Source organism: Salarias fasciatus, chromosome 22, assembly GCF_902148845.1.
Source record: "Salarias fasciatus chromosome 22, fSalaFa1.1, whole genome shotgun sequence".
NCBI classification, from domain to species: Eukaryota; Metazoa; Chordata; class Actinopteri; order Blenniiformes; family Blenniidae; genus Salarias; species Salarias fasciatus.
The window spans coordinates 4,848,449-4,874,890 of record NC_043765.1 but is presented as its reverse complement, the minus strand read 5'-3'; the positions used below and the strand labels follow the sequence as shown (position 1 = coordinate 4,874,890).

Here is a 26,442-nt window from a genome sequence, read left to right as displayed (position 1 = left end):
CCAGAGGGGTTAGGGGCAGTTGGAGCGATGGGGGGGGGGGGGGGGGGGGGGGGGGGGTCAGGATGATAAAATGGTTTTATGGGGAGCCTTCTCTTCATATGCTGAGAGGATGACGGAATAATAATGTGTGTGTGTGTGTGTGTGTGTGTGAGTAGCAGCTGTCTGAAGGTTTCTCAGTGAAAGTGTCTCTTCAGGAGCTTCATGTTTTGATCAGTCAGCAGAACTCAACGCCGTCTTTAAAAGTTCTCAGATGTTTTTTTCTTGAACCAAGTTACTCAGAGTAATGTTTCGGGTTAATGACGCTCTCACATTTCACGTCTCTCTGTTCTCCTCTGCATTGTTCAGATATTTCTGTGCTTGAAAGCTTCACTGACTTCTTTTCTCATTCAGTGTTTTTTTATATCACACTTTGTTGAATATTTCGATTGTACAAAGTTCCACAAATGAAAATTCTGCTCACTTCAAGATTAACAAAATATGCTTGATTAACGAAAAAAGGAGAATTATCTTTAAAATAATGATGCAACAGTCTTTTTTATCTTTATGCATCTTTCAAACATGAAATGCAGCTCAAAGTGTTCCACGAGGTAGAAAAGAACTAATTAAAATCAACCCAGCGTCAGAGACATGGAAGCAAGTAGAAGTATACTCAGATAAAAATGATCAACTGTTACCAAACTAAAGAGAACAGTAGATGATTCAAGGGAAACTCGTCCAAACATAAAGAGCAGTGGGAGGAAACTGGGCAGAACATGCAAACTCTGAGCGAAGTGTTCTGACTGATGCTGCAGTCGTGGAGTTCGATGAGACACAGTTTTCTGCTTATTCTTCACTTTTCAAAGAAACGTTTCTCCAAATTTTACCTGCGACTGCAGCCGTTTCTCAGCCGGAGGTGTAAAAGTCCTGAAGACGTGAGAACAGCCGCTGTGACATGCTGAAGTTTTCCTCAGGTTCAAGGTTAAAGTTCAGGGTTCAAACGACTCCAGGGGTTTTTTATCTGCATTTAATCACATTAATCAATACACACCGGATCACTCTGTCTGGACAAAAATGTTGACATTTAAAGCACATTTCTGAGACAAACAATAGAAATAAGCTACAGTGATATCACTGTACGCAAATAAAGATGTAAAACCAGAATTACTTCTCCCAAAAGATTCAACTTATTCGCTGCAACATTGCAGATCAAAGTCATATTCATTGTAGAGAAAAAGATTCCTGGTTTTAAAAATACTGTATTATTAAATACAAAATTAAGTGTGTTTTATATTAACATACTTATTGTAATTCTTACAAATAGTAAAGAATATGTAATAATATATAACATTTATGTATAATAAAATCCAATTTTGAAGTGTGCAACTGACCAAAACCACATTTTCCAAAATTTCCACCTCAGAAATATCTTATTAATTAATAAATAATATTGATTATATTCATGTTAAAGGTTCATAAACCCTGAACTTGATGATTTTCTGTCCTCGACTTCAGAGTTGGAGACTTCCCGACTCTTTCCTGCAGTTTTAAGGTTACAGAGAATTTCAGTGTGTTAAAATGATTCTTATATTTTAACCTAACTGCACCATTCAGTAACAAACGCTTTAATAAAGCAGAACAAGTCAAATACAGCAAAATACAACTTTGTTCCTTTGAGGGGTGTAAAAACCTGAAGCGACACAACATGAATGTTCATGTAGAACAGTTATTTTAATATAAATGTCCTGTGAATGTCATCAGTTTAACTGTTTAAAAAAAACAACATTAATAAATACAGAAGTTCCTCACTTTTGTCTTTTGTTTTCTGAAGGTCTGAAGCCGAGACTTTATCTAACCTATTTTTTTTTTTTTCTTTGTGCCACTGATCACTTGTGTAACTCCAGCAGACTGGTCGCACCTTTTAAAATCATTTTTATTGCTTCTGGAAACAAACACAAAAAAATCCTTTAAATGGTTTTGTTAGTGTGTGATTTGCTGGAGCCTAAACACACACGCACGCACACACACACACGCGCACTCTCTCTCTCTCTCTCTCTCTCTCTCTCTCTCTCTCTCTCTCTCTCTCTGCTGCTGAGCAGGTCTGAGTGGGTGCTGCCACCATCTGGTTGTTCTCTGTCACTGCAGCCTGGGTTTCGCTTTGCTGGGAGAACATTTTGACTTCAACTCTTATTTACATGATGTTGTTTTTTTTTAACTAATGAGACGTTTTAAAGATAGAATTCCATCTTCTCACGTTGACCAACAGCTTCAAACAGATTTTAAATACAGTTTGGCATCATTACTGTGTTTTGTTCTAGAGGTCAAAGGCTGGAAATGTGAATCTGTTTATTGCCCCAACAAAAACAATCTTACAGGAATATTTCCTTCCCGTTTCTACTTTTTAACCCTTCTTTTATCGTCTCTCCTGAAGTCCGTCCTTCCCTCGCTCGCCCCGTCCCCCTCCTCTCGGTGTCTCTTTGTCCTGCTCCTCCTCCCTCGCCCTCCACCTCCTCCCACCACACCTTGAACTTGGCGTTGACCTCCATGATGAGATTACCTCATGTACAAACACACACACACACACACACACACACACACACCAGGGCTCAGAGTGAGAATTTCATTCTGCTCTTCTTTTGTCTTTCAAGTGTTTGTTCTTCCCTCGTCTCACACGTTTGTTCAGCATCACGCCGTACAGAAGGTGTAGAGTGTGTGTGTGTGTGTGTGTGTGTGAGATAGCAGCAGGACGGAGGCTCTGTCGATGGCGAGCAGGCTGACCAGCAGCAGGGTGGAGGATGTCGGGAGTGTTTTTTACGAGACGTGCTTTGATTATTTCCAGCGTTCTGCTTCCTGTCATGAACTCCTCGCCACAGAACGACGCCGTGCTCTAAATCACACGACTCCTTCTGTCCTCGTCGTTACCGAGACTCGTTAACAAGCCGTTTATTGCAAAAGCTGGAGGTGAAGCAGCAGCAGGCCGGAGGAAGTGAGAGTGTGGAGCGGGGACGGGAGTGTGTGTGTGTGTGTGTGTGTGTGTGTGTGTGTGTGTGTGTGGGCGGGTGTGTGTTTCAGCCAACATGGAGGCAGCGCTCCTGCTGAGTAATGTCTGGTGCTCAGGTAAGCAGTTCCTGTGGCGTCATTCTCCTCGGACCAATTACCGCCGCGGCCCTCAGAACCGGGGCGAGGGTCGTTAGGGTGAAGGTGGAGCTTCGGTCCCGCCCCCACCTCCCGGCTCAATAGAGTTTCCATTAGAGGAGCGGAATGAGAGCGAGGATTCATCACTCCTGCTGCTCCGGCATGAAGTTCTTCCGCAGGGAGAACTCTGTTTGGGTTTTTTTTTTTTTTTTTTGCAGCTGCATGCTTAATGAAACGGGTGAAATTATGAGCAGGAGTCTGAGCTCACCGTGCAGGACGTGTTCATGTCTCTTACAGACTCTGCCGTTTGCATCGTCTCCTTTCTCCTCGCGGCGTGGTTTTGACGAGCGTAGTGATAGAGGAGAGAGCTGACCTCTCGTTCAGGAAGCTTTTCATCGTCTGCATCTCGCTTTGTGCACATGCACGGTGGAAAAAAAGAAACAGGGTGCAGGAGGAGGCGAGGGTCTCGTCAGAGTTTTAACACATCAACTCAGTTTCTTTATAAAACACGTTTTATCAAATATCAGAGCCGCGCAGCGTTTGTTTATGCATCCAGTGAATTTGAAATAGAATTTCAGTAAAAAACAGTAAAGATGAGGCACAGCGGGGAGAAAAGGTTTAAACTGATGCAGCAGTTTGTATCCAGTAAACTGAAGATTATAACGAGGCGTTCTTTGTTTACATGTGGCTGTGTTGATATGAAAGCTGTCAGTGTGTCAGTTCCATTTCAGACTGAAGCACAGTTTGTGCTTTATATCACACAGAAGTTGGAACTGTGGTGAAAACAGGACATTTTGAACCACTTAGGCTGATTAGAGGAACTGTAATACATGGATATCTTAGTTTGTAAGTTGCAGTTTATTTGTTCATGATGAAAAGTTTGAATGAATCAGAAAATTCTCATATCAGTAGTTTGGTACTGAAAACAAATATATTAAAACAGTTACTAGAAAAGGTAAGAAAAAGACCATGAGAGCAAGAGGAATGTTTTCAGCCTGTCGTAAAGCGTTTCACATTAACTTGTAAATATCTCTGTTTGTGCTCCAGTGATTCACTATTAATCAGTTTGTGTCCACAATTTATTAACACATGTCACATTTCAGTTGATTCTCATGAAAAACTGCAAAAGGCATAAATTCACTTCAGCAACAGTCCCTTCCTGCAGCCTGTGAGCAAGTCATCCAGAGCAAACCTCACCACAGACATGGAACCTTCACAACTCCGGCGATGTCTGGAGAAATGAGACGTTTTCTCACAACTGTGTGTTTTAATGTGTTTAATGGGCTCGAACCAGTGACCTGGTTTCATCTGAAGCTCTGAGCTCACACACACCTTTCTGACACGTGTGTGTGTGTGTGTGTGTGTGTGTGTGTGTGTGTGTGTGTGTGTGTGTGTGTTTGTTTCCTGCAGATATCAGGATGTCTAAAGAGGAGAAGCCTGGGGCTGACTATCCAGGGGACAGTTCAGGTACAAAAACATGGCTACACACACACACACACACACACACACACACACACACACACACACACACACACACACACACACACACACACACACACACACACACACACACACGCACTCATTCTAAACTGTGTGTTTCCTTTTGTGTTTCAGACTCAGACAGAAACAGCCCGGATGATCAGGTTGGTTTTTAACGTTTCTCATTTATGATATTTTAAATTTCTTCACAACTTTTGCCAAATAAATGTCCCGAAAACTTCTTTTTTCCGTGATAAATGTTAGAGATTATTGGGAAATTTAATCTATGATGCCCCCATGATTCGCCAACTGCCTTTTGCTTAATTAAATACTCTGATTACTCTGATGGAAGTACGGAGATTAAAACTGTTGTGATAACTCAATATAACTTATTTATTATAATAACATTTCTATGAGATGTTTAATGAAAACTGTGAGCATTTCCCTCCGGAAATAACCACACATTCACACCCAGCTCTTCCTCCTGACAGTAACTGTTGGGTTTTCTTTGCTTTGTCTCCGTTAGTTCTTCTGTTCTTTCTCCTTTTTTCTCATTACTTCATGAAACAGAATTGCAGCTTCAGTTATTTATCCGTTTCAGTCCGCCGATGACTTTGTGTGTAACTGATTGAGATATCGGTTCAATGCGGCCCGTCTCCGGGGCCCGAGAGTGAGTCTCGCTGTAAACCTGTTGGCAGCTTCCAGGCTGGTGTTTCATTCCAATCTGAGCTCCGATCATATCGATCGGCTGGAGGTGTTTAATTCATCGAACCTGTTTGTTTCGCTGCAGGTCCAGACAATGAAAAGCAGCCCCTTCAGCCTCTCTCCCACACCAGCTGGCAGCAAGGTGAGCGCGCCCTCACACACACACACACACTGAGCCTGTGTGCGTGTGTACGTGCACGATGTGGCGCTCAGTCTTCGGGGAAGTCGCACCTCAAATCCATGCAAAGGCTGCAGAGTGATGAGCTACAGTCACTGTAACCCTGGTTCCGAAAAGGTGGAGACGGTTTCTAAAATGTGTCACTTCTAAAACACACACACACACACACACACACACACACACACACACACACACACACACACAAACAAACACACACACGCCTTATTTACATGATAACACCTGCGGCGTCTGTGAGACTTTTCATAAAGAGCATCACTTCCTCGATCTGGCGGCCGCAGCACGGCTTCAGTAAGTCGCTACTCAGACGGATTAAGAACTCCGAGCCGCATCTGGAGCCTTCTGCCTCCAATTAAAGTGATTTATACCTGAAGGAGGATGAACCTCTGCTGCCGACATCATGTTAATTCTTCCAACCCAATGAACACATTAAATGAAACACTGTTTTCGTGCAGCTCACACACCGAAGCTGCAGAGCAACATCTGCAGTTTGAGAGAAGGGCTTCTGCTTTCCAGCAGGACAGTTGGGAGCCGCTCGCTGCATCCATCACACGGACCTGACCCGCAGCGGTCGGCGCCGTTCACAAACACAAAGCAATTGGCACGGAATAAAAAAGAAAACTCCTCCCCAGATCGTTCGAGCGGCTCCAGCAGCTCCTCGCTTGTTTACAGACGGTTGCTACAACAGAAGGGGGATGACACACCGCCGTCAGCATGGCGCCGCGCCAACTTTTCCAAGATTGGAAAGCCAAAATGAGCCAAAAAGCTGATGTTCTAGCTTCTAGTTCCTCCATCGGATGTGTTGTTCCTTGCTTTTTTGGGACGTATTTTGAGGTTTTACTAGGTCATTCGTCGTTTGAAGCGACGCCTCTGTCGATCGTAGCTTTGCGTTGCCGATACACATGGGTCGACGTGCACGTGTGTGGGAATGTATTTGTGTCATTTCACTGTGAACATTCAATATGCAAATCACGCGGAGGCCACGCCCACCTCTCCCGAGACGAGAGCGGAGCTCCGAGAGACGCGTGAAATCAAGAGGAGATTGAGGAGGAGATGACAGTGAGTGATAGAGGCGGAGATGCAGCGCGCCGCCGCCGTGACTGATGGGAAATGACAGGGCCGCGGGCAGGTAACGACAGGCGGGGGTCAGAGGTCGGCAGCTGCAGAATTCTTCTGACACCATGAAAACGGGGAGGATTGACTCGTCCTGCTCCAGCGGTGACCGGCTCCAGTCTGAGAATCAGGGGTAGGCGGCGAGGCGCCGAGTTTCTGTGATCTGGTTTGTCTTCTTCTGCACCGGAAACCGGTTCTTTGACTCTGTGAACCAGATTAACACATACCTTTTCTATGTCATTATCTCTGCAGCAATAATCTTTGTGGGTTTTGTTTTTTTAGCAAACTACAATCAGCATTTGCAATAACGGAGTGAGAAGAATCAAAGTAAATTACTGTTTGATTGGGGTTTTTTTTTTTTACTCTCAGCGTAATATTTCTTATTGCATTCACTTTTAAATGATTTGCTCAATAATTTGTCTCCAAATTCACCTGAATTTTATCAGGTTTTGCCTGAAATAATGTATTTCATTGACAATCTCCTGATCTTCAGAGATAATCTGAACCTTTCTGGGGAAGTTTGCATGATCTCCCTGCGTTTGAGGCTGATCGGTGACTCTGAATAGCTTGAAGGCAAAAACGTGAGCAGGAGTCTCTCTCTCTCTCTCTCTCTCTCTCTCTCTCTGGGTTGTTAAACCAGTGCTGGTTTCTCTCTGTGATCAGAGAAAGCCTCCAAGAAGAAGGATAGATTTGGACTTTTTTTTTTTTTCAGCGTCGTGGTCAAGAATCCTGCGGGCAGCGGTGGCTGAGAGATAAATTAAATTGAGGCTTGCTGGTTTGAATCCCACTGCGGAAGCTGAACACAGCCTGAAACCCCAAAACATCGACACACTTATCACATTCAGGGTCTCGTCTCGTCATAAATCAGGTCGCGGAAAAGTGAGATTCTCAGTAACAATCAGCCGGCGTGCATGTTAAGAGCGAGATACTGTGTGAGTGTCGGCGTTTTTTTTTTTTTTTTTTCTTCTAAGCATCCCGTCTCTGCTTCGTCGTGCAGGTAAAGAGTGAAGAGAGCTCCGAGCTGACACACAGCGCCGTCCCTCCTCCTGCGCCTCCCTCCCAGCAACAGCAACAGGCCCAACATCACCACACGCAGCTGATGCTGGCAGGCAGTCAGCTGGCAGGGGTGAGAAACACACACACACACACACCAATCAGCAGCAGACACGCAGATCTGAAGGCCCACTTCATCGCAAAAATACCAAATTAAATATTTTAGCAATCAAAAAGTAAATACAAAGAAAGTGAACGTCCTCCACACATCTGCCTCACCGTCGTTTGTTGTATTTTCCTGCCTGTGAATCAGTGGAAGTGTGTGTATGATAACAGAACACACACAGGTGTTGAAGGGGTTTCTATATAACTGCATTGAGACGAGCCGGGTGATTTCGAGCTCGGCGCTGTCGCCTTCGGTGGCGGAGCGCTGCGGCTGAACTCTGCACGGGGAAACACTCGCACTGCCTCTTTTCAGACCTTTCTAGAAGTGAGGCATTTTTGTCGACAGTGAAAATACCAAAGCCGAGCGTTCTTTACGTTAAGTGGGTGGCTCTTCTGGCTTGTCTTGCTCTGGCATGCTTTTACTGTCTGCTTCAGCAGTCCCACCTACACCTCCGGTCTGACACTTTTCTCTTCTCCCTCCTGACTTTTTCACCGCTTTTTGTCCTCAACTCTTCATCTTTTATGTGACCACTCGTGTCTTTTCCTCACCTCTGCGTCTTGTTTTTCCTCCACCTCTTATTTGTCTGTCATTTATCTTTCCTCCTTCTTGTGCATGTTAACGTCTTTGTCTCATTTCTCTTCACCGTCCTTGTTTCCCTCCATTTCTTCTTCTTCTTCTTCTTCTCCTCCTCTGTCTTCTCGGCGCTCTCTCCCAGCTTGCCGCTCTCCTCCCGGCCCAGCAGCAGCTGCTCCTCCAACAGGCTCAGGCTCAGCTTTTGGCGGCGGCGGTTCAGCAGTCGAACGCCGCCCATGCCGCCCACGCCGCTCACGCCGCCGCGCAGCAACAGGCCAACCAGCAACATCAGCAGCAGCAGCAGCAGCAGCAAAGCCAAGTTCAGTCCCAGCAGCAGCAGCAGCAGCAGCACCAACAGCAGCAGCCAACCAAACAGGAGCAAGCAGTCCAAGCCCCGCCTCCCCCGCCGCAGCTGGCCCTATCACAGCCCATCCAGCTCACCGCACAGGTAACAGCAGCTCCAGCACCTGAAGGGATGATTCCACCCACACCTCACTTCAGCGGGCCCCATAAATCCTGGTTTTACAAATTACTGTGAAACATGATTGAACTGAAGTGATGTTAAAGACGCGTGTTGAATTCCGTGCATCTCCTCTGCAGTCGCCCCGGCTGCCTTGCTCCTGGCTGCCAGCTCGGCGCCGTCTCTGTTCTAAATGCTGTTTCTCTCTGCAGGACATCCAGCAGCTGCTGCAGCTCCAGCAGCTGGTCCTGATGCCGGGTCACCCTCTGCAGTCTCCGGCCCAGTTCCTGCTCTCCCAGCCCGCTCAGGCGCAGCAGCAGCAGCCCGGTCAGGACTTTATCACCATCATTACCATAATGTCATCACTGTCATCTTTGAGCTTCATCACAATTCAGAACAAGTATTCTTTTAGCTTTTCTTGGGTAAACTGTTGAACTGGTTCTTTCCCACAGCTCTCTTTGTTATTGATTACTGCACTGATTCGTGTAATCTCGACCCGCTGTTGTATTTTATGTTGGGTAATTGATTTGATCGTCTTTATGAAACAACGAGAATTTATTTTGACTGTTTCCTTGTGCAGGTTTGCTCTCGACACCAAATCTGATCCAGCTACCTCAGCAAAGTCCGGGCGGACTGCTGACGAGCCCGCCGCGCCTCGGACTCCAAGCACAGGTGGGACGGACGGCTCCGCCTGTCCGTGAGCCTCAGACTGCTTATCAGACTGACATTCACCGCTATCAGCCGCTAAACGCAGCGGAGCTCCGGCTGAATGCAAAAACACATGAGATTGCGCATCGTTTTTTTCATTTTCTAAACCGGCAGCTGCTCTTTACGGCTCCAGGGAAGCCGCTCTCTCGTTAGAGACTTCAGTTTTGGTCCAATCAGGTGTTTCGTGCTGATGATGTGTTCAGAAGCAGCTGATCTCACGACCTTCACCTTTCACCTTCCGTCAGATCATCCATGAATGCATCCTCACACCTCCGCAGGGCCGCTATAGATTTTTGATTAGGCCTTGATGAAGTCGTGTCAGACGCCACGACGGCTCTGCTGCTGTGCGTTCTGCGCTCAGACGTGGATGTAAATGAGCCGTGCGGCGGCAGGCGTCGCGCATGATGTGCGCCCGATTAGCCGAAACCCCCGAAGCTCACGGGGTCACGGCTAGAAAACGGTGTCCCTCATTCCTAAATTAGTGTATTTCTTCCCCTGTTTAGAATAAAACGCAGGTCGTTTCACTTTGTTCATGCTGCTCGTCAAATCGCCATCATTTGTTTGGTCAAACAAGGTCAGCTTCCTGATGCGCGTGTCTCAGCCTTCGGCATACGGTGGACTGATTTCTATGATTTATCGACACAAAAATAAAACATCTGCACATCTCTCCGTGCCAATGTTATCAATACGGTGCTCTGATTGTAACATCGGGGTAGATGTGATCAAATAGTCAATAAATCTTAACTTAAAGAAACGTCGAGATGATCAAACATCAGTGAGATACGACAGTTCAGATCTCGCTCGCTCTCGCCGTTGCAGAGGGAGAAGAGCAGCGATGTTGGGAGCAGCGGCGGCGGATCTGCGGTAGTGGCGCCCGGAGGCAGCGGCGTCGGCGTGGTCTCATCCGGAGGAGCCGCCTCCTCGTCCAGCAGCGCCATGGCTTCCTCCATCACCTCCGGCCTGACCGCCGGGGGTCACGGGGGTCACATGGGGGAGGAGCCCAGCGACCTGGAGGAGCTGGAGCAGTTCGCCCGAACCTTCAAGCAGCGACGCATCAAACTGGGATTCACTCAGGTGGGGAGCAGGAGGCGGCGGCGGCGGCGGCTGCGCTCGCCGATCCACCTGTCAGCGAGTTGACGAGACGTCACTGACGACCTCTCTCCGTCAGGGCGATGTGGGCGTGGCCATGGGGAAGCTCTACGGCAACGACTTCAGCCAGACGACCATCTCCCGCTTCGAGGCGCTCAACCTGAGCTTCAAGAACATGTGCAAGCTGAAGCCGCTGCTGGAGAAGTGGCTGAGCGACGCAGGTGAAGCTGACCGACGCGCCTCTGGACTTGTCTTTAAACTTTATCCACTTTTCTGAATTTAAAGTGAATAGAACTAAACACAGTTCTACAAACTCATTAGAAATAAACACATTTATTTTAACACAGAATTTGTAAAAACTGAATGAAATCATTCATATTTCACGTTTTTCATCAGATCTCTGTAAGATATTTTGCAGCCTGTTTCCAAAAGTTGATTAACATGACAGTTAAATGATAAAATATGGTTTTACCAAAATTACTCTCAAAGTCTCAAGCTATGATCGTTTGAATCACAAAAAATGTAAAAGCAATCTAAAAAAAGTCTGAATGTAGTTTAAAAGTATTCCAAAATAAGTTAACATTTCAAAGGTTAAACTAGTCTAGTTGGATCTGAATCCACTTCATACCAGTGTGAATCCAGTTTAATCTGGTTTGAATCTGTCCTGAAACCAGCAGCTGATGGAAGTTTGTTTAAAAAAAAAATATAAATCAAACTTCATTTCATATATTTTGCTGCAGATTATTTCATCCTGAGAAGATAATTCAATTAGAGGTTCTGTTCAACATGCCTGAAGTGCATTTTTCACTTAGGCGACAGAAATTTGAGTCACTCGGTGTATCTATAGTTTCCATACGCTGAGAAACCGGCAGTATGAATATGATGAACGTGACTCCCGGCCGATCCGCGGCAGCCCGCCTTCTCTTCACACGTCCGTCCTCTCTTCTTCGCCTCCCGGTGCAGAAACGATGGCGGTGGACAGCATGCTGCCCAGCCCCTCCTCCATCTCCTCCCCGCTTCTGGGCATCGAGGGTCTGCCTGGCCGCCGCAGGAAGAAACGCACCAGCATCGAGACCAACGTGCGCGTGGTCCTCGAGCGCAACTTCAGCACGGTACGACTCCTGGTTCATATAACCTTTAACCTGTTGTTACACGTCTGATTCCACAGTGCAGCTGAAAAGCCGTTGATTTCCATGTTCCGGTGAATCTTTTTAGTGAGCTCATAATTGATGCAGACATGTTTGATTTTGATAAGATCAGTTTCAATATGGCTAAAGGACGAAAACAACTCGGTGTTCAGTCACATGCAGACTGTTTTCTGCTGAAAATACATTATATTGTTGCACGGCTGTTCTGTATCGCCTTGGAAAATGTATTCCCTTCAGAGATTTTATTTCCTTCTCAGTTTTACTCTTTTCAACAGATTTTCTCAAACTCTTTTTTATCGACTTTATGAAACTACAAAGGACGAGTCTTAAAATGAGTTTTGAGCTGGAATGTTGTAATTGACAGTGAATTCTAGAAATGCTCAGAGTTGTGCTCTGCGAATGATAATACTGGCGCCGGAGCTTTATTATGTGCTGATAACATTTGATGCTCCATTCTTGCTTTTCTCTTCCGGAGATGAGAATGTGCAGTTTGGACTGACACCGTTTGAAGGATGTTATTTAACGGTGTTTGTTTGGTCCTGAATTCAAGCGGTCCCGGTGTGAGATGTTGAGAATACTGACGTGTTTCTGGAGCTTCTTCCCTGATCAAAGCTTTTCTCCCCACGTCCAGAGGCTGATAATATTTTAGATAAGCCTCCTTTTATCCAGCAGCTATCATCTTATTTGTGACAGAAGCCTGCAGTCTTCCCGTCTATCTGTTTACCCATCGCTCTCCGCCCCTCAGAACCAGAAGCCTACCTCGGAGGAGATCCTGCTGCTGGCGGAGCAGCTCAACATGGAGAAGGAGGTGATTCGTGTTTGGTTCTGCAACCGCCGGCAGAAAGAGAAGCGCATCAACCCCTCCAGCAGCACCACGCCTCCTCTGCCCAGCCAGACCTCGCCTGTCGTGACGCACAAAGCCCCCTGCTACAGCCCGCACATGGTACGCCCCACACACACACACACACACACACACACACACACACACACACACACACTCATCCTACTGCAAAGCTTCATGAGTGGACATTAGTGGGATGTCTCATCTGTTGCTCTCTGTGTCCAGTTATCCAGTCAGGGTCTGTCCCAGGTCACCACCAGCCTCAGCACAACAGGTGAGCCGCACTGACTCTCTGCACCGGGACTGAACTTAACACACACACACACACACACACACACACACACACACACACACACACACACACACACACACACACACACACAGTGCACAACAACAACACACACAACAGCCGATGAGCAGAATCAGTTATGTGGAAGACATTTCTGCCTCACATTACAGCAAGCCGTTCACGGTCAAATAAAATACCAAGGAAACTAATCTGATAAAAATCAGCGAATTAGAAGGAAAAAGAATTTAAACCTTCAAACACTTTCTGCTCTGGCTAATGCCGATTAGCGCTTCCCAAACCTTTTACGACTGCGGTTCATCTCCATTAGGACGTCCTCCTCAAGCCTTCTCCCAAAACAGGCAGAACGCTGACGAGCACTGATCCGTCCCACCTTTTAGATTCTCTCGTCACAGCTTTCTGTAAAATACGCAAATCTAATTTCAACAAGCTCAGAGCAGAGAGACGCTCAGTCCTGCTTCTGGAGGAACAGCGGCAGGTTTTCAGTGTCTTCTTGCTCCGGAACAGCTGAATTTACTGAATGTGTCATGTTGAAGCAGGGACTCATGAGAACTCGGGATTCTGTTGATAATACCAATAGCCAATACTGATATTCACGGTGCGGCCAGTAACCAGTGTAATTCAATGAAAAATAGACCCAGACAGTGAATTCCTTTTATTTATTTCAGCACAAAACAAGTTTTTTTTTTTTTATACATTTACATCAATGGAATATATCAATGTCTCATCCATCCGCTACATTCATCCTTCATCTTCTGCGCATCATGTGCAATAATCCTGCAGATACCAATTTTTTTGTGGGAAAAAAAAAAAGAATGTCTGGAATTATTCGATTCCGATGTGACGGCCGACATATCGCACAGCCCTGACCTAAACCATCCAGGACCTGGAGAGACCACCTCTGCTGCAGACTGATATCTGCAGAGGAGAAAAGCTCAGAGCTTCAGATCAGGTTTCACATCTTTCTGAACGTACAGCAGAATCACCGAGACGATGGTTCGGGCCATGAAGTTAATGAAAAAAAAAAGAGAAACGGACTCAGAAAGACCTGAGCAGGCCTGAACTAGAGCCGGATCAAACAGCCTGATTTTAAGAGGGGAGACTGTATTATCCGCCCTGTGCTGATGGCTGAGAGCTCTGCCCCTGTTTTACCTTCCACAATCTCAAAAGTCACGACAGAAGGTTTCGGAGAGAGAAAGACTGGTCTGGAAAATGATGTTTTGTCGAGAACAACATGGAAGCTGTGGTCCCATCCTGAGTTGTTTACCTCGGTGAGTCATGACTGGCCCTCATGATTTATAGAGCGGGGCTTCAGCGTGCTCCGTCCCAGACTTCAGTCAGATGACAGATGACCTGACAGGTAACAAACACAGCTGGATATTTATTGGCCCGTTGAGCCCAAGCTAATACTTTCCAGTCACAAACTTCTCTGCAGCCCGAAGCTGAGTGGAGGTGAAGAAGACGCTCGGCGAGTCGGGACCCCGACTGCTGGTGAACCTCGGTGTCACCGGAGTCTTTATTTAGTAATAACGTTGTAACTGTCAGGAAAACCCGCAGCACCGCTTCACCGCCGACCTGCTTCGTGTTCCTCCCCAGGCGCCAGCTCGTCACCGTCGGCGTCCTGCCCCATGACTCCGGTCAGCTCGGCGGCCATCTCCTCTTCTGTGACCCCGCCTCCTCATAGCACAGCCAGCCCGGCTCCTCCCGGCCTCGGGACCCCCGGGCTCAACACTGGGTGAGTCTCAAACCGCCTCCCTATGTTTATATGATGAGCCGAAAGCAACGGGACGAGCATATTTCAGGCATCAAACCCTTTTTTTTTTTCCTCACTCTGTTCTTGAACAAATCATGTATGGATATGAAAACAGCCCCAGCCTGTGGTTTTCAGTGTTGATACTTGATCATATATAACTGGTTGTGGAGTTCTCGGGGTGTCAATAGGCTCCTTGCTCCCTATTTTCATCAAACTGTGTCTCTGTCCTCGCCGCTATTTGAATAAAGTCCTGCTTATTGGAGGAGGAATGTACAGACTGTAGAGCATCTTCCTCCAGTCGATCGATGAGTGAATCTGTTATCAGAGCCACACACACAGATATGTCACTGAACATCTACAATAATAAAAAACAGCTGTGTATAAAGGCAGGTCTGACAGAAGAGGACAGCTACAAATAGATCAGAATGACTTTACCACATAACTGCACTACTCTTCAACACGATGTGTTCTAACAGCCATTTCCTCTTCCTTTTCTCAAATGTAATTTAATTTTTTTTTCTTGTCGAGTTTCCTCTGCTTTTAAAAGTGCTCTGCTTGAGAATTAATTTACTTCAACTGTGTGCTTCAAACAGAGAAACATAGAAGCTTTCAGGTCATTGCTAAAGAATTTGTTGAGTTTTCGTCTTTTAACTTGACTAATGTTTCTCCACATGTATGAATGTTCCTGGTGTGTGTTTGTGTGTTTGTGTGTGTGTGAATTTGTGGACCTTCCACTTTTCAGGAACACAATGATGGGAGTAAGCACAGGGATGAACCAGGCCCTCATTGGGAGCAATCCCCTGGCTACCATGCAAGGTGTGTGTGCATGATGTGTGTGTGCATGATGTGTGTGTGTGTGTGTGTGTGTGTGTGTGTGTGTGTGTGTGTGTGTGTGTGTGTGTGTGTGTGTGTGTGTGTGTTCTTGTATTTCTATCCTTGTTGGGGCCAAATGTCCCCACAAGGATAGCAAAACGTGGAACGACGTGCCTTGTGGGGACCTTTTTCCAGTCCTAAGTAGGAGAAACAGTGTTTTCTTGACCATGTTGTTGTTACTGAAAAAAGTAAAAGTGCAAAAACATTTCTTTAGGGTTAGGCTTTGTTGTGTTGTGGGTTAGGGATAGGGTAAGGGTCAGGGTTAGGGGCTAGACATGAATGGGAGTCAATGGACGGTCCCCACAAGGATAGAAATACAAGACTGTGTGTGTGTGTGTGTGTGTGTGTGTGTGTGTGTGTGTGTGTGTGTGTGTGTGTGTGTGTGTGTGTGTGTGTGTGTGTGTGTGTGTGTGTGTGTGTGTGTGTGTGTGTGTGTGTGTGTGCGTGCGTGCGTGTGCGTGTGCGTGTGTGTGTGAGCATGCACACTGTCCCCTTTGGCCCTGCGGGTTCTCGTGGGTCTTCATCTCTAAAGCCCTCTTCCCATTTCGCCCGTCACCCATTCCGTCCAAGATGAATTTTCTTTGCAAAGCTTCAGTTTGCCAACAGCGAGCTGCTCGACCCCCCTTCCTCCTCCTCCTCCTCCTCCTCCTCCTCCTCCTCCTCCTCCCCCTCCTCCTCCTCCTCTTCAAACTTTTTGAATCGCTCAGTATGATGAAAGATTCAATTTGATTCTTGTACAATAGCCCGCCATTATCAGAGAGTGACAAGAGCCCCTCATGGCAAAGCTTAGGAGGCCGAGTCAGCTTACGGCCGGCAGTTGAACGGCCTCAATCCCCCCGTCTCAATATCAGCGCCTGTTGGCTAAACAGGCAGGTTTCACTCAAAATTCCCCCCTCTTTTTTTTTGAAAGAGATGATCTGCTGCCAAATCAATTAAGCATCACAAATAAGCTCAGCGTTGAATCCTTCATGTGCTCCTTCCCCCCCCCCTATAGCATCAATTCAGACCTCGCCCTCCTTTTCTCGCCTTCCCGCTCCCTCTGTTTGGCGTCATTCAGAGGCGGCGTCCTCCAGGCCATGAGTTGATGAGAAGGATACAGTCTGTTATGGAAACTGCAGCTCTGGCACTGTGGGCTCTGATGGAGTTATGGGCTGAAGGAGGCGGTGAAGAGATGAAGTGTTGACGTGAAAGGATCCCTCTGGGGCCACACATGCTATGAATGTTTACACCTGTAATGGATAAAAGGGCTTACTATTACGCTGGAATCCAAAAGTTGGCAGGTGTCACTCTGTTATGGCGGAGTTTGGACTGATTGACGGGTTATTCTTCTGCATGAGCAGCAGGAAAACTTCTCCGAGCCGAAATGTGCTTCAGTGCATTGTAACGGCGGGAGAAGAATCCCACCGGCTCTGAAATCCTCCTTTTCGGGCAATTATTAGTTTCTCCAGTGGATTTTCCTCTGAGCAGACTTCAGCATGCAGGAGACTGCCATATGTGGCAGGTCAGCTTTTAGGAAACCTTCAGAAATATTCAGTCAAAATCCAGACTGTGAATCAGTACCAGTATAGCACAGTTTTATTTTGGCAAAACTGAAGCAATTTATTAACTTATTGAGCGTTTTTGAACATTTTTGTTTTAGTTCTGCTAGAAATTGAATTATTCATCCTTTCATTCGTTCATTCATATCCATGCATGTGCAACAAATAGCCCTCATTGTTTATTGCATTGTGTAAATGCATTATTTGTGGTGGTGGTGATGATGATGATGATGACGATGATGACCTCGAGATGTCAAATTCTTGACTGTCTTCACACAAAGTGGATGACAATCATGAAAAACTAACCAAAAAGTCTGATAAGCTGCATGTGAACAGGTGTGATTTGTGACAGAGCCACAAGTTTTCCGTGTCAATATGAGACGATGTCGGCTTAAAGAGCAACAAACAGAGAATAAAAAACAAAAACTGGAGTTAAAATGAATGTAATGGATGTTAGAGTGCAGACAGACTTACAGACAAGTCATAAAAGTTGGACGTGCATCAGACTGCCTGTAGTCTTCCCCCTCAGGGTGCGTTAAAGATCTCCGTCTTTAAAACATCCTGTGGTGTTCATAACAAACACACAGCGAAAAAAAGAGAAAAGAAAAAGGGAATTTCAGTTTTGGCTTTTAATCATTAACATGTTTGAGTAATTTTTAATCAGAAAATGTTTCAGTAATGTTTCAGAGATGGTGGATACTGCTGTAATTTGATTTTAAGAGCCGCTGCTCCTCCAGTCAGATCGGATCAAATCGCACCGTAAACGAAGTGTTGATTTGGGTAAACTGATCTTTCCCTGAGCGTCTCGCTGTGCTTCCTTCAGGTCTTGTCATCTTCATCCAGATTGAAGTTTTCTCTGAATCTGATCCTTCTGTTCACTGACTCTCTCTCTCTCTCTCTCTCTCTCTCTCTCTCTCTCTCTCTCTCTTCACCTGCTGTCTCTCCGTCCCGTTTGTCCTCCGCCTGCCTCCGTCTTGGTGGAGTAGCCCTGGCGGCCAGCGGCGGTCAGCTGCCCCTCTCAGGCCTGGAGGGGGGGGCGGGCCACATGCTCCTGGGGGGACCCGGCGGTCCCGGCGTGCCCGCCTCTCTCCGCCCGTCTCTCTTCCTCAACCGCCCCACCCTCCTGCCCATGGTGACCGGCTCCATGGCCGCCGCCTCCTCTCCGGCCATGGGGCTGGTCAGCAGCAGCAGCGGCGGCGGCGGCGGGGGGGCCGGCGGCCCGAGGCCCCCCTTCTCCCAGTCTCCGCCCGCCGGCACCAGCAACCTCATGAGCCCCACCTCGTGCCCGGAGGAGTCTCCCTGTTCGAGCCCCGCCTCTTTCTGTTCCTTCAGCGAAGCCTCGCCGCCGCCTCTGGGAGGGGCCATGGCCGAGTGACCCCCCCACCACTGACCACCAAAGCATCCCATCAGAGGAGGACGAGGAGGAGGAAGAGGAGGGAGAAGCGTTCAAGGAGCTTTAAGAATCTAAATTTACAACCTCGCCTTTCAACCAAAGCCATCTCTCTGTCTGATCCATCTCTCTGCGTCTCCCCTCCGAAGTCTTCTGAAGCCAAAAATACACACATGGACGAGGGGAGGGGGCAGGAAGAGAGGCGGGATGGAGAGGATAGAGAGAAATGCAGAACGGAGGAGGGGAATCTGAAACCAAATAATGATCTGCGTCTGGAGACGGGGCACCGAGGAGTGTCTCACCGTGCTTTTTTAACGGCTGGAGAAGAAAAAGACCAAGTGAGCGAGGGCGGGGATGAGAACTGAGAACTGTGTGTGAGAAACGGGAGGCAAAGAGAAAACAAAAAGACTTGTTCAGCAAGCACCGGAGGGCCGTGTGGTCGTTACCAAATTTTAAGGAGTGGAGGAGAGAAAAAAGAAAGCAAGGAAGTTTGCTGGAAGAGAAACACACACTGACAAAGATGTAAACCAAAATCTCCAAATACCAAAAACTGAAAACCAAAAAAAGACGAAAAAAAAAACAACAACAAAAAAAAAAAAAAACAACAAACGGAGAGAAAAGCTTTAGTTCAAAAAGACTTTGTGATCCCTCCAGGATCAGCTTCATCCTCCCTCATGCCAAACATTTTCCATTTCACTCAGGAGTTCATTTTACTTTTATTTATTTTCAGTTGGAAACTTAACGAAAGCATCTATTTTTCTATTGCTTTGTAGTCGTGGCTCCTCGCGGTAGCGCTGAATGTTTGATCCCAGGATGTCGACCTACCTCTGTCCCCTCCTCGCAGCGTCACACTCATCACCTGACCGCGGACGGCGTTTGTTTTAATGAGCCTGGAGTAGCGGACGGGTGGGGTTTACCACCACGGTCACGCTGCTGGCCGGCACCATGAAGGAAACACACATCCTGCCGTCCCAAATTTAGACTTTCAAAGCTTTCTTGTGTGCTGGTGTTCAATAGATGTAGCAAAACCCTCCTTTCTGCCAAAAAAAATGGCCAATTAAATTGAAAATATCAGTGAAATATTACATCTTAAAGTCATTTTAATGGATCCACAGTGAATATTTGGGCTTATTTTCCATTCTGGTCTCCTGTTAAAGTCTTTTTCCCATCCTCACCTTCAGCACCGACGTCGTTTTTATCTCCACACAAACCAAAGATGAACCGAATTTAAACTGCCTACAGAGAGAATATTCACATAAACACACGCAACCGCAGGCAGATGTGGACAAACAAAGAAGTCTTGGGATTTTTTTTTCTTCTTCTTCTTCTTCTTCTTCTTCTTCTTCTCCTTCTTCTTCTTTCCCAGCGTTATTTGCCTGCTTTGATTTGTGATCACCCCCATGCGCCGCTCATAGCATCGCCATGTCATCCTTCAGACCGCTCATCCACCGCCAGACAGTCACTCTTGGATACCAAAGCATCGCCTCTGGCAGCGTTGTCTCTGGATTCGCCCGGGAGACGAGTGTCCAGACAAAACCTCAGCAGTGTCAAAGGGAAAACACACACACACACACTTAACACATACACACTGCAAGCATAAGAAAGACCAAAACCAAAAAAAAAAAAAAAAGAACAAAAGAAAGAGGTGAAGCACCGGCGTTCCCCTTACTGCCCCCAAACCCCTGCCCTCCACCCCTCCCTCCCCATCTGCCCCTCTCCTTTGTCTCCAAAGATCAGATCAAAGGGCCAAAAGAAACGAGGAGAAGAGGAAGAAGAGGAGGAGGAGGAGGAGGAGGAGGAGAAGCCGTCAGGAGCGGAGGAGCCAAAGGTATGGAAAGCTGCAGGGGGAAAAACGAGAAGAGGAAGAGGAGGAGGAGGAGGAGGAGGTGCGCTTGGAGCAGCGGACCAAAAAACCAAAAAGTAACCCAAAACCCAAAGCTACGACTACTGCTACTAGTTATGTACGAGTGACTGAACTGTAACTAAACCAAATACAAAGCGAGGGGGAGGACGGGGGAGCGGGGGCGAGCGCGGCCCTGTCTGTCTGTCCGTCTTTCGCTGTGATTGCTGTTCTTGTATCGACAGACGGAAGCGGTCCCTCCCTCCCACTGCCGGCGCCCTTTGTTCTCACTTTCTTTTCTCCTGGATGGATAAAAATATGGAATAACCTCAACAAACTGACTTTGAGAAAATATATATATTTTTGTTTTTTTGCTTTCCATAGTGTGTCTGTTACTGATGTATGGATTCGTCCCATTGCTTTCTACTTAATATGGAGGAGGGAGGGGGGGGGGGGGGGTCGGGTGGTGGGGGGGGGTCTTCGATGTGTTGCCTATTTTCATATCTTCTTGTCTCTTCTGTTGATGCTCCGGGTTTATTTTGTTTTTGGTTTTTTTTTCTTTTATGCTTGGAAATAACTGTGAAAATGTAGCTTCCAGGAAGAAACCACCTTTTTTTTTCTTTTTTTTTTTCTTTTTTTATCCAGAATATTATGGAAAAGCCAAAACTGAAAACCAAAAGCAAAACTTTTTAGACTTACAACCAAATAGAACAACCAAACCAATGCACAAAGTCGAGTGTCTGTGTGTATGCGGCCAAGTGTGTGTGCGTGTGTGTGTGTGTGTGTGTGTGTAATTCTGTTGCATACCTACCAAAATAATATCAGCCAGTACTTATTTCAGACAGTTAAAAGCAAAACTCTGCTCATTTTCTGCCTGAATCTGTTTCCTGAAGTTCTACATTCACACTGATTTCTCCCGCTTCGATTCACTGCTGCCTGTAAAATGGAGAACTGTCTCAAAGCTGACGAAGAAAACCTGTAAGCAGGAGCAAACCGAGTTCACACACTGTTCTGCTCTGAGTTACACTCCCTGTGAGGTTTGACCTTCTGATGTTTTCCCCCTGATCGGTGGAACTTAAATTGTTGTGGATCAAAATCTCTCCGATCTCTCATCCTGTGAGAAATGTTGGAAAATGTCTCGTGACTCTTTATTCTGCAGCCGGCTGAAGAAATGAGATTTATTGAGACATATCTCCCTCTTCATAGTGTTTAACTGTTGAAAATGACCCCAAAATACAAGTGCTGATTCGACCCATTGACTGACTCTTTTAAGTTCTATTGGAAATAAAAGTAAAAAGTCATCAGACAGATCAACAGAAAAGTGATTATGTAATTTTTCAAATAATTTGATAAAATCATGTTTCTAAAACTGAATTCATTCTAAGTCTAAAGACAATGAATTAAAATGTGAAAATAAAGCATTCGGTCAAACCTTACACTTTCAAAGTAAATGAGATGTAGCCAACAAACTGTCTTTCATCCACGCATGAAATGCAGCAATGAAACACTGTTCAGTGCACATGGAAAATGTTTTTGAGATATCAAAATTCAACGTAACGTGAATTATATGAACACAACTTAGTTAAAAAAAAGAGTTTAATTCTTTCATTGTGAAAATATCTCCAACATTTATTCAGATCAGATTAGATTACAGTCTGACATCAGTCTGCAGCTGATGAGTTTAGAGTTAATCTGATGAGTTTCTTCATGTGTGAGAGTTAGCGTCATTTTTTTAAAATCTTGTTTTCCTTCAATTTATAAACCATTCTTGTAGTTTTTTTTTATTCTGTTCTGCTGAAGCCACTCAGGAGGGAGCTGGATGTTTTCCCCGCTGTGCTTGAAAATAATTTAACAAAAGTGTGAAAACATACAGCAGGCGAGAGGAACATCAGTCTGCAAGGAAATGAAGAGGTTTTCACAGATGTAGAATATGAGCACACTCAAGAGGAGCAGAGAGAAAATGGATGAAAACAGAGACCAAGCAGGTTTATTTATAAAGAACCACTCGAGGATGAGCTTAATGTGATGAGATTACAGATTTAAATCACTTAGAAACAGACAGAAGTGGGACAAATGTAAAAAACATGACAGAAAAGCAAACAGATTCAAATCAAAATGTTAAAGTAAAACAACAAGCAGCGAGAAATTAAATCTGAAAAACAAACCAAGCAGCAGAATAAAGTAAAAAGTGTTAAAACTTGAAACAGACTCAGATTATCAGTCAAACATGGACAGAAGAGTGAAATGGAAACTATCACAGTCTGACCGAGTGAATTGATCTGAATGATCAGATATCAGGGTTTTCCATCGCACGGCTCTGCCGAGCAGCAGTGAATCATGTTTGGACGGATTTTCTCTGTGATGGAGAAGAGAAGGAAATGAGACTCGGGCGGAAAGCAGAGGGTCGCTTTAACCTGAACGGACGGCGAAACCGAAGGCAACCGGAGACCCGGAGGAGCGAGCGAAGGCTGTCCACCTTTAGAGGGAATGTATCTTTAGTTCTTCTAGGTTTGGTAGGAGGAGAGAACACATGTTGACCTGCTCTGACTTGTTGAAAACTACTGCGACTATTAACCTTTCTGACGACCGAAGACCGAGACTTGATTTAAGAACCAAAAGCTTTAAAACTCTTTATCTCTCACGGGCTCTTTGTCAGAAAAAAACGGGAAAAAAAAAGTATTTGTATTTATTGTCTGAGGGAGGTGTGTGCTTTTTCGGGGGGAAAATAGTCTGTTTGTATTTTATGAACCTCTTTGTCTCTCGCCTTGTTTATTTATTGATTATTTATGTATTTATTGGATTCTATTTAAGTCTTTCTGGATCTTTGTAATAGTTTTTTTCAGGGGTTGTTGTGAGGCTTGTATCTGCAGAGGGGGAGAGGGGGGAGGTGTGGGGGGGGGGGGTGGCGCTGTTGAGATGAAGACGAGAAGAAAAGACGCCAAACGAATGTTTCTAAAGCAGAAACCAAACCTGCAGACCGAGGCGTGGAGAGAAAAGGAGGAAGCTCGTTCAGGGAGTGTGTGAGGCTGTGTGTCAGACCTCAGTCGGCTTCGTGCTGCTCTGGAAACTCCAACATTCCTAAATCTGCTTCCACTGTGCGTCCAGTGCATGTCGCTTTAAAGTGAAGCTCCACAGAAGAGAAGATGATAAGATGGCAGGCAGGGCTGCTGTCGCTGTTTTATCAAAACTCTCCAATTTGCTTTAAAAATAATCCGTTTAAATGTCTGAAACACAGCAACTGGCCATATTTCTAAGTCATTGTTTCAACCCAACGTTTTATATTTTCGACAAGATACGCAGATTCATAGAGGTTTATAATAAATTCCCAACAACACTTAAGTTATTTTATGTAATCAATAGTCTTCACTTAAAATTTTTTCCCATGTGGCCTCATGGAAAGATAAAGTAACAAAAGGCTGCTTTGCTCCGACACATGATCAGCAAAAACAGTTTCTTACATCTGAGAGCAAATCTCCATCAGAAATTGAGATTTTTCAACAAAAATGACTTTGAATGGATCTTTTGAAGAAATATTAATTTCTACATTTTTTTTTATCTTCAGACTCCGATCCCACAAAGCTCTCACTGTGTTTATCTGCCTTTATTTATTCCTTTTCTTGATTCTTGCTCTTCTATTTATTTATGTATTTATTTATGATCCGTTAAGAAGCTGAAACAAAAGATCTTGTTGGCCTGCTTATCAAGCAGTAGGAGTAAAGGTCGTAAAGGTCAATCGGAGCTCCAGAAACTGGCCTGACTCTGAAATATGAGCAGTGTGATCCCGCTCAGCCTCACACACTCCTAATAAGTTGAATTTGTGCTCCTCTCTCTGTTCGGCGCTCGGTCGGAGCGTTTCCACGCCGGCGGGCGAGTCTCGTCGCTCACGTTCTCCTCCTCTGCTCTCCAGAAAAGGCTTTGCGGCCTCCTCCGTCCCGCCTCAGGACGAGGGCCTCCACTCATACCTCTGACACTCTGACGGGAACAAAACAAAACCAAATAGACATTCAAGCTTTAAAAGATGAGAAATAAAACTTTTTAGAGAAAAAAAAAAAAAAACAAACAAACAAAAAAAAAAAGATGTGACTTGTCTGAACTCAGGAGTGAGGGATGTGAAGCTGACCCGAGCAGGCGACGAAGGGAAGGAGGAGGATTTTTCACTCAGCAGTTGTTTGCGTGGCTTTAACCTGCAGGACACTCCAGGGTGTGTTTTGCGGAGAGGAGAGTGTGTGTGTATCCATCACTGCTGTCGGAGGGAAACGTTTCAACTCCGGCTTCACTGTTTGTACTTGAAGTACAAATGTTCTTTTGGTGTGTGGTTTTGAAATCCACCAGAAAGCTACGAGTGGATTTCACCTCCAACTCAACAACGTCTCTGTCTTTTCTTTCATTTTCTTTTTTATTTTATTTTTTTTTTTTTACATCTTCAGGTTGTTTTCTTTGATTTTCGTGCTCCAACAGCAGTGCAGCTCCGTCTGTATGTGTGCCTGTGTAGTCCGACTCGTCTGTGGTGGACAGAGAATGATACCAAAGTTAAAACTGCCACAGTGAGGCGCTGCACGACAAACACAACACACACACACACACACTCACACACACTCACAGTCATTCCATGTGTATATAAGCATTCAGGATTCTTGTTAGGGACCGTAACTGATTAAAAGCTAAATGATATCCAGCGCCTGAAGTCAATATGAAAACACTGTCGGATAATAAGAGCACTTCAGGCCTTGGCAGTTTTTCTACTGTAGTTCTTCTGTGGCTGTGAATGTTAATTTTACTACTCTGTTGAAAATATCAACGTTTTCTGGCCTTGAGAACACAAAATGTTAATAATACCTGCTTACCAGACAGAGTGAAGATAAATGAGAGGATAACTTCAGTCAGCATTGTTTGCCCCGTCTTATTGTTGTTTTATGAAGGAGAAATCTAAAAGAAACGTGTTTCCTTTCTATTTTTTCTACAATGCAGCTTAAATCCAAAGGTTACGAGGACAGCAAAGATAGATTTTACTGCAAAGAAAAAACCTCAATAGTGAAAACCAAAGAGCTCCACTGTTTCTTCACACTTTGCTTTTAAGTTTTTATTTTCTCCGCATTGTATAACTCCCGCAATTTTATGATGTAAACTCCAAAAGTGTTCTTTAATATAGCCTGATGATGATGATGATGATGATAATGATGGTGGTGGTGATGAAGATAAAAGAGGAAACAAACACCACTCTGTGAGCTTTAGTATCTGTTTCTTGGCTCCTTTTCTTTCCGTTTTGAAGTATGCTTACGATATGCTGTTTTTCGACCTCGAGGCTCTCTCTGTCTGAGTTGATTCTATATCCTGATTCTGTTGGAAACGTTTGGGTTTGAAGCTGTTCTCGACCGTCCCTTGACTCATCGCTATCTGTGTGCCTGTTGTTTTGGGGGGCCAGGGAAACGGGGACAGAACCAAACCTGTAAGTGTTAGAAATAAAGTGCGAATTTAGACCAAAGTCATCTCCCGTGTCCTGGTTGTTCTTTGAGTTCGGTTGTTTTCACGCAGATGTCGCTGAACGAGGAGGAGGACAAAACGCTCCTGTAAAGTCTCGACTTTTAGCTTTAGCCTGACATCAACTGATCAATCAATCAGATAAGTTGTAATGACTGAGGGTTCAGCAGGTTATGACTTTAAACTGATTTAAAAACAATTAAAAGCATATTATATTTCAATTTTTGCTTTAAAAAATGTTTTTTTCTTTTGCATGTTACCATGGCAACGGCAGAACAAGTAAAAAATAATGTAGTTTTCATGTTAGGCCACAAGTTGGCCTTGTTTATTTTTGGAATTAAACCGCACACAGAGAAAAATACCTTATAACAATTAACAATGTCAAAATGCTAAAACTAACAGGAAGCTGAGTGAACAGGACAGAGAGAGAGAGAGAGAGAGACAGCAGCTCTCTGTCGGTTTTCACCAGAAAAAAGTAGCGACTGAGCCCACCGGAACTTTAGTTCATGCAAATATTCACAGCCGAGTTTCAGAAAACGCTACTTTGAGTTTCATTTTTATGGCGAATGTAATTGTGAAAACAATCTCAGGACTTCGTCGTAAACTGCCGTTTCCTTCAGAGACATAAAGCCGTCAGAGGTCATCCAGGGTCACGCACGATAGTAAATCAGAGGAATGTCA

The 26,442-nt window shown here is 45.3% G+C and overlaps 1 protein-coding gene and 1 long non-coding RNA gene across 2 annotated transcripts in view; one reads left to right on the top strand and one right to left on the bottom strand.

Moving 5' to 3' along the window:
* Nucleotides 1–18,886, top strand: part of pou2f2a (POU class 2 homeobox 2a) — a 63,782-nt gene extending 44,896 nt beyond the window's left edge. The window contains exons 2-17 of the mRNA XM_030120340.1: nt 4,522–4,578; nt 4,726–4,754; nt 5,381–5,437; nt 7,602–7,730; nt 8,479–8,655; nt 8,701–8,784; nt 9,009–9,123; nt 9,377–9,468; nt 10,324–10,578; nt 10,673–10,814; nt 11,557–11,705; nt 12,487–12,684; nt 12,808–12,856; nt 14,486–14,624; nt 15,385–15,458; nt 18,040–18,886. Coding sequence (XP_029976200.1) covers nt 4,522–4,578; nt 4,726–4,754; nt 5,381–5,437; nt 7,602–7,730; nt 8,479–8,655; nt 8,701–8,784; nt 9,009–9,123; nt 9,377–9,468; nt 10,324–10,578; nt 10,673–10,814; nt 11,557–11,705; nt 12,487–12,684; nt 12,808–12,856; nt 14,486–14,624; nt 15,385–15,458; nt 18,040–18,428 — 2,135 coding nt within the window. The 3' untranslated portion in view covers nt 18,429–18,886. The remainder of the gene's footprint in view (nt 1–4,521; nt 4,579–4,725; nt 4,755–5,380; nt 5,438–7,601; nt 7,731–8,478; nt 8,656–8,700; nt 8,785–9,008; nt 9,124–9,376; nt 9,469–10,323; nt 10,579–10,672; nt 10,815–11,556; nt 11,706–12,486; nt 12,685–12,807; nt 12,857–14,485; nt 14,625–15,384; nt 15,459–18,039) is intronic.
* On the bottom strand, nt 4,642–24,924 carry LOC115409251 (uncharacterized). The gene is made up of 3 exons (XR_003933928.1): nt 24,864–24,924; nt 14,638–14,640; nt 4,642–4,689 (listed from the first exon to the last, which is right to left on the bottom strand). It is a non-coding gene; the product is annotated as an uncharacterized LOC115409251 (long non-coding RNA).
* Between the last annotated feature and the right edge of the window lie 1,518 nt (nt 24,925–26,442).